The 12,500-nt window shown below is 48.0% G+C and overlaps 1 protein-coding gene across 2 annotated transcripts in view; it reads left to right on the top strand.

Moving 5' to 3' along the window:
- Positions 1–12,500, top strand: part of ascc3 (activating signal cointegrator 1 complex subunit 3) — a 186,646-nt gene that overhangs the window by 127,238 nt on the left and 46,908 nt on the right. For both annotated transcript variants that reach the window (XM_062539224.1, XM_062539223.1), the window contains exons 22-28: positions 705–859; positions 4,716–4,814; positions 5,361–5,529; positions 5,872–6,178; positions 6,674–6,840; positions 8,031–8,176; positions 10,739–10,859. In XM_062539224.1, the coding sequence (XP_062395208.1) occupies positions 705–859; positions 4,716–4,814; positions 5,361–5,529; positions 5,872–6,178; positions 6,674–6,840; positions 8,031–8,176; positions 10,739–10,859 (1,164 nt within the window). The remainder of the gene's footprint in view (positions 1–704; positions 860–4,715; positions 4,815–5,360; positions 5,530–5,871; positions 6,179–6,673; positions 6,841–8,030; positions 8,177–10,738; positions 10,860–12,500) is intronic.

Genomic DNA, 12,500 nt, shown 5'->3' with positions numbered 1-12,500 from the left:
ATGCTCAAGTGGACACACCACCTAGATCAGCGGTTCCGACTGCACAACGTCCAAGTTAACATGTAATGTGAAGAGAAGTGAATGGACGAATGCATGTTTACAAATAGATGTTTTTGACTCATCTCCTTTTTTGCTTAAAAATAAAACTCAGATTGGAACTATTTTTCTTTTTTAGATGGAATCAAAATAAGCTAAATAAAACACAATCCGGTGTTTTAAACTCAATTAATCTATTGAAGAACTGTTGTATGTAAACAGAATGATAACAGCCCGGCGTCTTCAAACTCAATTAGCTGTTAGTGGAACTATAAAAGCAATCTGACACTCATTTAAAGATCCCCCCACGGCTATGATTAGCTGAAGGCACACTGCATGTATTTTCTGAAAAAGAGGGCTGCACATTAAGGTGAAGATGTGTTTTGAGTGGAACATGTGACATGGATCCAGCACTATCTGCCTTCATGCAGTTTATCTATCTATTTATCTATCTATCTATTTATTTACCTATACAGTCTATCTACCGGTACTGTATCTATCGATCTATCGATCTATCGATTTATCTATTTCTCTCTCTCAAAAGTGCTTTATTGGCTTGACAAATATTTTTTATTGACTTGACAAATATTTTTATTGCCAACGCAATTATCACATAATTCTCTCTCTCTCTCTCTCTCTCTCTCTCTCTGTGTCTCTCTGGTCTGCAGGTCACATGCTGCACCATGTGAACATCGGTCCGAAGGTGAAGCAGGCTGTGCACCAGATCCCGGCCATCCTGATGGAGGCCAGCATCCAGCCAATCACACGCACCGTGCTCCGCGTACGCCTCTCCGTCACCCCCGACTTCCGCTGGAACGACCAGGTAGCTACGGCAACCACGCAACACGCCGAGAGACAGCCGTGGAAATGAAACAATGTCTGTGTTTGTGCTGTGTGCGTGTGTGTGTGTGTGTCTATGTATCTATGTATGTATCTACTGTCAATGTGTGTGTGTGTGTGTGTGTGTGTCTATATTTTAATGCACTAAATGTGTGTATGTGTGTCTATGTATCTATGTATGTATCTACTGTGTGTGTGTGTGTGTGTGTGTGTGTGTGTATCTGTCTGTCTGTGTGTCTATGACTGTGATGAGACATATGGAATGCAACAGATTTCCCCCCTGAATTACTGAAAGCCTTACATAAGTATGCACACAGTCATTCTCTGAACACCTCTTTTCTCTCTGACACACACACACACACACGCACGCACACACACAATAAGAGACACTGGTTCATTGATGCTTGAGAGGTTTAATCTGTCAGACCCTCCCTTGTATTTAAGAGCACAAAGGCACCAGTGGTGCTTCCACTCCCCCTATTATAGTCTGTGTGTGCGTGCGTGTGTGTGTGTGTGGTTGTGAGCTGTGTGTGTGTGTGTGTGTGTGTGTGTGTGTGTGTGTGTGTGTGTGTGTGTGTGTGTGTGTGTGTGTGTGTTGTGAGTTGTGTGCCACAGATGGTTTCTAAGGGTCCTTGTGAGGCAGATCAGGCCTGCAAGTATCACTGGAGCGTTGAGCATCTGCCCAGAGATTCACCCCTATCCCCCTCTCCCACTCTCTCTCTCTCTCTCTCTCTCCCTCTCCCTCTCTCTCTCTCTACTCCCCTCCACTGCTCACCTCTCCCTTTCTACCATTTTCCTCTTCCTCTCTTTTCTCCTCTCCTCTTGTTCCCTCTCCCCTCCACCATTCATCTCTCTTATCTCCCCTTCTCTGTTCCCTTCTCTCCTTTCTTCTCATCTTCTCTCTCCTCTCTTCCCCACCTCCTCGCTACCTCTTTCTGTCACTTCAATTCAATCTAAGAGCCTTCATTGTAATGTAACTTTCTCTTTGCAAGTGCCGAAAGCCCAACATGTAGCCGAAGAGTCTACGTATATTGTTGACCACCAGCTACAAATGATAACGATGGAAACTCAATTTAAGCCAGCTATCTGTCTCTTTCTTTCTGTCTGTCTGTCATGTAGTTTTTCTTTCCTTTCCTCATTCCTTCCTCTGTCTTCCCTCTTTATTCACCCCCCCTTTTTTGTTCTCTCCCCTCCCCTCTCTCTTTCTCCCTCTCCCCCCATCTCTCTCCCTCGCTCTCTCCCCCTCTCCCCCCTCTCCCCCCCCCCCTCTCTCTTTCCCCCCTCTCTCTCCCCCTCTCTCTCCCTCTGTCTCTGAGGGCCTCATCATTCCCCTGCACCTCTCCACACAGCACACAAGAGATAATGAGAGAGAGTGTGAATCCCTCTGGTGCAGATCTGTTATTTAAAACAACACTCATAAAGAATTTAGTCCACAGTAGCTGCCAAGAGCCCCTGCGTGTGTGTGTGTGTGTCTGTGTGTCTGTGTCTGTGTGTGTGTACACGTGCATGCATTTGCACATATGTGTGTGTGTGTGTGTGTGTGTGTGTGTGTGTGTGTGTGCGTGTTTTAGTATACTCAAGGGCGTTCTTCACACTTGCACATGTCTGTTGAAGACAGAGGTCTTCTTCTTCTCACTATGGGGGGCCGGGGTCCACCGAGCACATCCTCCAGGCTGAGGACGAGCCTTTTGGGCCTGCGGTCCTTCCCCTTCACAACTCTCTCTGAATCACCGCACAGTGAGTTCCAGTCCAAAGTCTTCCGACAACTCCTCGCCTGTGGAGTAAAAACCATACGCTCCTGGTTTAAAAATAGTCCCATTTGAGTCCGTGGCGAGGTCAGTTTCTCACTCATGAAAGGGCAGTTGTGCGCTGGTCAGACTGACGTGTGGCTGCAGATGATTGACAGGTTGGCGTCTCCGACTCGAGACCCTTCTGGTTTTGTGCTCGGCCGGCCTGTCGCCTCATTTCCCGCGCTCGGCCTTTAGCACTCCGTCCGGCGCCGGCGCCGTCTCAACTCGTCCCTCGTCCCTCGTCCGCACGCCTCCCTCGTTAATTCCCCGATGATCTGGGTCAGGTAGGGGCCGGCGGCGGGGATCGCGGAGGAGATTATTCCCGGAGACGGGAGCGCCACCTCGGCCGGGAATAGGAGGCCCATTGTAGTGTGTGTGGCGCGCAGAGCGGAGCTCGGAAGAGAGGATGAGCGCGGAGATGGATGCTCGCGGGCGATTAGTGATGCGTGCCGTGGTCATGGGAGAGCTGTAACGCTAAACCCACCCAGCTGAGCAGAGCAGGGCAGGGGGGGCTCTGTACATACAGGACTTTGTGGACACAAAGACATACAGCACCCACCCCCCCCCCCCCCCCCCCCCCCCCACACACACACACACACATGCTGTATTCTGTATTACTTGATATTCTCAGAGGTTTCCATGCTACCTAAACAGCCGCCACATACACACACATATACACACACACGCACTCACACGCACACACACACACACACTCTATTGCTTGACATTCTTACAGAGTCCCATGCAATCAAAGCTGTGCGTAACACAACGCCTTTTAGTAGTTGTTATGAACTTGCATGCATGTAGCATTGTTTTATGCATACAGTCTACACATGCTTGTGTAATAACATCACTAGGACAGTGTTTCCCAGTGTAAAAGTGATAGAAAAATCCATATTTGAAGCTTCTTTCTTAGCCTTTAATAATCATTAACAATGTGCCTTTTGTCGATGCCATTGATGTTGGTCAAGGAATGTTACACTCGCGTGCAAGTAACAGTCACATCTCAAACATTTCGCCACAGTAGAGCAGCATTCAGAATAGCGAAAAGTTGTCTCCCAGGTCAAGCTGAGTTTGCTCAAAAACATCGGCCAAAAAAAAGTACAAATGCTTTATAAGGATGCCTGACCATGCACCTAACACACCCTAAGTTGAAGCGGAGCATTTTTTATTTTTATTTTTGGGTGGGGGGGGGGGGGCAAGTCTGACCCAGGTCACTTTCCGATCTCACCCCTTCTGTCTCTCGTGCTCTTTGTTTCTCTCTTCACTGTCCTATCTCAACAAAAGGGACAAAAGACTGACTAGGCCACAGCAATGCTCCAGCTATGAGTTCATGCATAGCTCTCTGACATTATGTGTCCAAATACCAACATCTTTAGGTGGTGGGAGACAATAACCAGCCACAAATGTTGTTTTATTTTTTTATGATATGGCTTTTGTATGCTTAATACCGTGGAGTCATGCCACGGGGGAGTTCTAGTGTGCCACAAAAGAAAGACGCAGCGCTAGAAGATTTGACTTTTCTCTTTATTGGATGAAATGACGTGTGAAGAAGAATATCCTTTTTAGGACAATAAAGACTATCTAGCTATTCAGTCGTACACTGAGATTTAGTTTATCTGTCTGTCTGTCTGTCTGTCTGTCTGTCTGTGGGTGTGTGTGTGTGCCTGTGCCTGTGCCTGTGCCTGTGCCTGTGTCTGTGTCTGTGTCTGTGTCTGTGTCTGTGCCTGTGCCTGTGCCTGTGCCTGTGCCTGTGCCTGTGCCTGTGCCTGTGTCTGTGTCTGTGTGTGTGTGTGTGTGTGTGTGTGCGTGTGCGCGAGTGCGTACGTGCGTGCGTGTGTATAGTGGTGTAGAGTAAGTGACAAAAATGAGCAATAGCGTCCAAGCTCCAATGCTGCGGAGGAAGATCACACACACTAAGCATGCTGTGTGAGTCAATACTAGCGGTGTTGGTGTTTGGTCGTGTTTGGTGGCTCAGTATGTACAGTAAGACTCTGCCCTCTCTCTGCCCTCTCTCTGCCCCCTCTCTGCCCCCTCTCTGCCCCCCAGGTGCACGGCTCAGTGGGGGAGCCCTGGTGGCTGTGGGTGGAGGACCCCGTCAACGACCACATCTACCACTCGGAGTACTTCCTGCTGCAGAAGAAACAGGTGGGCTATTGAGGTGGATGTGTAGGGTGTTTATGGAGGTATATTGTGTGTGTGTGTGTGTGTGTTGCATCTTTGTGCATCTGTGTGCATGTATGTTTGTAGCCTGCAGTAACCCTCTGTAACAGCTCTAAACACCTTGAGAACTCTTGACATTTGCACAACACTACTTTTGAGCACAGGCTTAATTGGATATGAATAGAACTAAGCGCTGCTGAATAGAACTAAGCGCTGCTGAATAGAACTAAGCTCTGCTGAATAGAACTAAGCACAGCTGAATAGAACTAAGCTCTGCGGAATAGATTGAACCAGAGCCTATGTATCTATAAGGCTCTGGATAGAACTAAGCACTGCTGAATAGAACTAAGCGCTGCTGAATAGAACTAAGCACTGCTGAATAGAACTAAGCACAGCTGAACAGAACTAAATACTGCTTAAGTTCAGGTGAGCGTGATCTTGGTGTGAACTTGGTGTGAACTTGGTGTGAATGGCATTGGTATGGTGGCGTTTGTATGGTGAGGTGCAATTGTTGCTCTCTATCGCCCCCAGGTGGTGTCAGGCGAGCCGCAGCAGGTGGTCTTCACCATCCCCATCTTTGAGCCCATGCCGTCGCAGTACTACATCAGAGCCGTGTCCGACCGCTGGCTCGGCTCCGAGGCCGTGTGTGTCATCAACTTCCAGCATCTCATTCTGCCCGAGAGACACCCACCTCACACAGGTAGACACACACACACACACACACGCATAAACATAAACATAAACAGACACACACACACACACTAACACAAACAGTCATACACTCAGACATTCACTTACACCTTGTTACACCTAACCGCAAAAATATGGAAGCCTGTGACACAATGGCATATTTAACGGATTCAGTGTAGACAGACAACATTGACAGTCGCTCCCTTGGATCCAGTTAGGACGAAGTGTTAGAGAGTATTTTATTCTGCTAACGGGCAAACCAATCCGATCTGTAAGATCCACGTGATCTGTGAGACCTACGTGTGTGTTTCAGAACCGATCTGTGAGACCCATCTGTGTGTGTGTGTTTCAGAACTGCTGGACCTGCAGCCGTTGCCGGTGACGGCCCTGGGTAACCGCGAGTACGAGAGCCTGTACCGCTTCACCCACTTCAACCCCATCCAGACGCAGATCTTCCACACGCTGTACCACACCGACACCAACGTGCTGCTGGGCGCGCCCACGGGCTCGGGCAAGACCATCGCCGCCGAGCTGGCCATCTTCCGCGTCTTCAACCAGTACCCCACCTCCAAGGTGGTCTACATCGCCCCGCTCAAGGCCCTGGTGCGCGAGAGGATCGAGGACTGGAAGATCAGGATCGAGGAGAAGCTGGGCCGCAAGTATGTGTGGCTGTGTGTGTGTGTGTGTGTGTGTGTGTGTGTGTGTGTGTGTGTGTGTGTGTGTGTGTGTGTGTGTGTGTGTGTGTGTGTGTGTGTGGCTGTGTGTGTGTGTGTGTGTGTGTGTGTGTGTGTGTGTGTGTGTGTGTGTGTGTGTGTGTGTGTGTGTGTGTGTGTGTGTGTGGCTGTGTGGGTGTGTGTGGTGTCTGTGTCTGTGTCTGTGTCTGTGTCTGTGTCTGTGTCTGTGTCTGTGTCTGTGTCTGTCTGTCCCTGTCTGTCCCTGACTCCCTCTCTCTGTCTTTCTGTGAGATTGGAGGGAGAGACAGAGTATGTGTGAGTGTACATTTTCATTGTGAGGATGTTTAAACATTGACATGTCTTTGTTTGCTTTCTCTGTCTCTCTCTCTTTCTCTTTCTCTCTCTCTCTCTCTCTCTCTCTCTCTCTCTCTTTCTCTCTCTCTCTCTCTCTCTCTCTCTCTCTCTCTCTCTCCTCTCCAGGGTGGTAGAGTTGACGGGTGACGTGACTCCCGACATGCGTCAGATCTCTAAGGCGGACCTGATCGTCACCACGCCAGAGAAGTGGGACGGCGTGAGCCGCAGTTGGCAGAACCGCAGCTACGTGCAGAAAGTGGCCATCCTCATCATCGACGAGATCCACCTACTCGGTACACACACACACACACACACACACACACACAGTTACGTAAAGAAAGTGGCCATCCTCATCATCGACGAGATCCATCTACTCTGCACACACACACACACACACACACACACACACACAGCTATGTGCCGAAAGTGGCCATCCTCATCATCGACGAGATCCATCTATCTAACACACACTCACCCCCCCAAGTCAACAACACACAATCAATGCATTTTAACACTGCACCATGGATGTGAGTAAAAGTGGTGAAGACCACTTGGATGCAGCCTTGTTTGTGTGCTAATTGTGAGCGTCATTGTAAGTCAAAGCCGGATCCCAGCATGTCCATACCCGACCTGTAGGTGCACACAAGATGCTTGTCCTTCAGAGAAAAGCAGCGCAGGTCATGTGTGCATAAGATCCTCAGCAGGCCGACAGTACATGTTGTTGGTGAGGTGGAGATGATGCTGGATTAGAAGGTAATTACCCCTGGTCCTCCCCAATCACCCTCTAACCCTGTGGAGGAGGTGCTCCACCCCACCAGCCTCTCCTGCAGCTGGTGTCAGTGTGGAGCACCTCCTCAGCCCCAGGCTAGGGGACGGGGGAGACGGGGGGGACGGGGGGGTGAGGGCCATCAGCTGGTGTAGAGCGCACTGGAGATGGACCCTGCTGTACACTGGGCCCAGGGGAGCACTGAAGCACAATGACGTTCAGTTGATGACATGGCCTAAATACCCCGCTGGGTTTATTGACTGTTTACAGTGTTTTTTCTTGTTTTGTTTTCATTATTTCGCTCCTTTTCTTCACATGTCATTTGTATAGCTTTGTTTTTGCTCAGTAATCAGCCCTAAAGTCTAGAAATTCGAATTTTAGAAGCAACTCCAAGCAGGGATCATCAGTCTAACTGTCCCAGAGCAAGTTCTACTGATCTCACCTTGGACCAAACCATAGGGGGACTCGACTTTACGTAATCGTCTAAAGACGACTGCAAACGTGATTGTTTCTAAGATTCTGATACGTTTTCAACCATGACGTATGCACAATTCATGTTTGAACACGTATGAGAATCTCAGAAATAATCACGTTTGCAGTCGCCTTAAAACGGCTCCATCAAGTCTCACCCCTAATCCCTAATCTCACCTTGGACTGTACCATTTGTGTTGTTCCACTGATCTCACCTTGGACCGTACCATGTGTGTTGTTCCGCAGGGGAGGACAGAGGCCCTGTTCTGGAGGTCATAGTGTCCAGGACCAACTTCATCTCCTCACACACGTCCAAGCCGGTGCGCGTGGTGGGGCTGTCCACAGCGCTGGCCAACGCCCGCGACCTGGCCGACTGGCTGGGCATTCAACAGGTGAGCCGTCCGCCACACTTATTTACCTGGTCACTTCGCAGGACACACTGTCCAGCGCACACACTGTCTGTCCAGCACACACACTGTCCAGCACACACACTTCCAGCACACACACTGCTTTTAGTGCATGTTCGCAGATGTGCTTACGGCATCATACACAGATCATGATCACATTCTCCTATTAGCATCAGGTTTGGCTTTCATGAGCTTTAAATTCGCTTTGGTTCAATAGCAAGCACACACACACACACACACACACACACACACACACACACACACACACACACAAACACATAGAGACACACACACACACACACACACACTCTCACACACACACACATACACACAGACTGTTGCGCGCGTGCATCTGGTCAACTTTCGACCTCTATTGTGCCGAGTGCTTCTCTTGTTCCCTGCACAGGGGGTGCGTCCGTGGTTTCCTCGATCATTTCTCCAGGACAGATTGGAATCCGCATATTTGCTCGGTATAAAATTGCTCCGGTCGGCCCATGCGTGACGAGCGAGGGGATGTTTTTCTGGTTCATTTGCCGCCCGTCCTCTCGGGTTGTCAATAAGGCGGCGATGGCGGGGGCCATTAGGCGTGGGGTGGTGTGTGTGTGTGTGTGTGTGTGGGGGGGGGGGGTCCTTGTGTTTCCGGGAGGGGTGCGGAGTGCACTCCAGTGCCAACTGCAATCATCAGCAACAATGTGGCCAGCAGCCTCGGTCAGTTGGAGATCTTTAGAGTTAATTCATCTTGAAAGCTCCTTATATCCTCACTTTCCCCACAGATAGGGGTGGGGGGGGGCGGGGGGTCATGGGGAGATGTGCTATGTTTGTGTGTTCTGTGTTTGTGTGTGTGTTTGTGCTTACGTTTGTTCAGGAGCACGTACTTGCTGTACAGTATGTAGTTTGCGTGTGTGTGTGTGTGTTATGTTTGTTCATGAGCACGTATTTGCTGTATGTAATGTGTGTGTCTCTCTCCCCGTCCCCATGTCTTTGTTGCCATGACTGCCTGTGTTTTTGTCCACTTGTCCTCTTTATCAGTCTGTCCATTTCTGTCCTTACACACACGCGCACACACACACACACACAGACACAGACACACTCAGACACACACATACACATACACACACACACACTTTAATTGTGGCAGTAAGGCCCCCATGTCCACTCTCGCTCGGGGCTTCAGGCAGCAGCGGTTATGTAAACGTTGTTTCACTGTTGCCGAGCGACATGCCCTGGCAGACTGATGGTGCCATGCATGAATAGGAAAGGGTGTTTGGGGTGGGCGTCGGGGGGTGGTGGGGTCACTATAAATCTGTGGGGGTGGGGGTGGGGAGGGAGGGGTCACAGTGTGTGAGCTGCCCAATCCATTATCCAGGAGCTTAAATGTGTGCGCACACACGCGCGCGGGCCTCTGCCACTTGTGTGAGAGCGGGCAGCGCTGGGACGGCCACAATGGCTGCCTGGAATTACCCCCAGATGGGCGCAGGGACGGGGCGCCGCCAGCAGCCAGCTGGTCACTCCTGCTCCACTCTGCCCTCTATCACCCCCCCACTACCCCACGCCCCCCCACGCCCCCCCCCCGCCTCGTGCTGACCCCTGCACATGCTCTCTCCCTCTCTCACTCTCTCTCTCCCTGTGTGTGTTCCTCCTTTCCTCTTTTCCTCTTTATGTCTCTATCTATCTCTCCCTCACTCTTCCTCCTTTCTTCCCTTCCTCTTTATCTCTCTCTCTGTATCTACCTCTCCCTCATTGTTCCTCCTTTCCTTTATTTTTCTCTCCCTCACTCTCCCTCCTTTCCTCTCTTCCTCTTTATCTCTCTCTGTGTCTACCTTTCCCTCATTCTTCCTCCTTTACTTATTTTTTCTCTCTCTCCTTCACTGTAACTCCTTTCCTTTCTTCCTCTTTCTCTCTCTCTACCTCTCCCTCATTTTCTCATTCACTCACTCCGTGAACTCATTAAGTTTTGTTCTCATGTTGTATTTTATGTCTCTTGCTGTCTTGCCATTTTCTGTCCATCCATGATTTATCCATTTGTACCAGTAATTTCCCAACTATTAGCCGTGGCGTATACATTGATTTTGCAAAATTTCTTCAGCTATGAGGTTAATACACGGGGACAGTTAATATGGTGCTAATATGGTTTTGTTTCTTTTAACTTGCATAAAACACTGTCCTGCGGCTTATGCACAATGCATCTTATATGCGGGAAATTACTGTCCTTTAATCCAGTCCATCCATGATTTATCCATTTCCATTTGTCCTTTAATTCAGTCCATCCATGGTTTATCCATTTGTCCTTTAATTCTGTCCAACCATGAATATGTATTTGTCCTTTCATTTTTAATTTTGTCCTTGCTAATTGCTAATCCTCCCTGTATCTCTGCAGTGTGCATCATTCATATTACTGCTATGTGGAACAATAAGTGTAGTCTCAATCTTAAAATCTTAACCTGCGTTACTGTAACCTCTCTCTCTCTCTTTCTCTCTCTCTCTCTCTCTCTCTCTCTCTCTCTCTTTCTCTCTCTCTCTCTCTCTCTCTCTTTCTCTCTCTCTCAGGTGGGCTTGTTTAATTTCCGTCCATCTGTGCGTCCTGTGCCGTTGGAGGTGCACATCCAGGGTTTCCCAGGGCAACACTACTGTCCTCGCATGGCCAGCATGAACAAACCTGTGTTTCAAGGTACACACACACACACTCACACTTACATGCATACACACACACACACACACACACACACACATACACATACACATACACATACACATACACATACACATACACATACACATACACATACACATACACACATACACATACACACATACACACATACACACATACACACATACACATACACACACACACACACACACACATGCACACACACACAGCTCTGTCTCTGCCGCATGTGTCTTATGGTCGTGATGTTTAAATCAGTACATATGCTGTAAGTGATGTACAGTTGGAGGAATAAGTATTGAACTTGTCAACATTTTCTTCAGTAAGTATACTTTCAGTGAGCCTGCTTGCATGGATTTTTCACCAGACGTTAGTATTAACTCAGATAATCCAGACAGAAAAAGAAATCCAAACATGAAAGTCCATAAGTAGAGTTGTGTGTAATAAAGTGGAATGACAGAGGGAAAGGGTATTGAACACGCCAAGAAGAGACGCTACACCAAGGCAAGGAAAGGTAAAGAACAATCTGGAATCTGGAAGTAGTTACAGAGTAATTATCCCACCTATATTTGCTAATTGATATGAGCTGGGTTAGCACTACGGTTTTTCGTTACCACGGTGTCACACAAGAAGCATCTCATGATGGGTAAAAGCAAAGAGGTCTGCCAAGACTTTCACAACCTTATTGGTGCAAAACATCTGGGGAACTGTTACAGATGCATTTCAAAACTGCAGAATCCTCCTGTAAGCATGATTGGGACAATTATCTGCAAGTAGAAAGAACATCTCTGCATCAGCCATCAACCAAGAAAAACATGTGCTGGGTTAGCACATGTTGATGGGCCATAACAAGGTTTTTCATTACCAAGGTGTCACACGAGAAGCATCTCATGATGGGTAAAAGCAAAGAGCTCTGCCAAGACCTTCACAACCTTATTGTTGCAAAACACATCTGGGGAACTGGTTACAGATGCATTTCAAAACTTCAGAATCTTCCAGTAAGCATTGGGACCATTATCAGGAAGTGGAAAGAACATCATCAACCAATAAAAACATGTTCAAGCTCATTTAAAATTGCTACTCAACATTTGGAAATACTGAGAGAATGTAGTAAGTTCAAATGAGCGCAAAATTGGGACGTTTTGCATGTCATACTACACACCATGTTTGGCGGAGAAATGGCACTGTGCATCACTCTAAAAATACCATACCAACAGTGGGGTTTGGAGGTGGAAGCATCATATTTGCGGTGCTCTTTTTTATGTCATGGTACTGGCAGACTTCAGACAGCTGAAGGATTAATTATTAATTAATTTATTGTTTTGATGAGGATGGGACGTATTGTAGACCCTCCAGCAGAATAAAGAATCCGAAGCATTGATACAACAAAGGAAACGCTCAATAGGTTTCAGAGAAAGGACATCAGACCCTAACTTAAATCCAATTGAACATTTCTAGATGGATCTAAAGGTCAGGATTCACAAGAAGGGACCCCGGGAATCTTAAAGATTTAAAGACTAGAAGAAAGGGCAACATTCTACAACATTCGACTACTGTGACTGATTGGTTTTGTCCTACAGGAATTTATTTAAGTATTTAAGACAGTCTTGCAGGCGCTGGGTCATTCCACTTTATTGCACA

The sequence above is a fragment of the Sardina pilchardus genome, chromosome 6, assembly GCF_963854185.1.
Source record: "Sardina pilchardus chromosome 6, fSarPil1.1, whole genome shotgun sequence".
Lineage (NCBI taxonomy): Eukaryota > Metazoa > Chordata > Actinopteri > Clupeiformes > Clupeidae > Sardina > Sardina pilchardus.
Note: the sequence above shows the minus strand (reverse complement) of the source record. Positions and strands in the feature narration are given on the sequence as shown.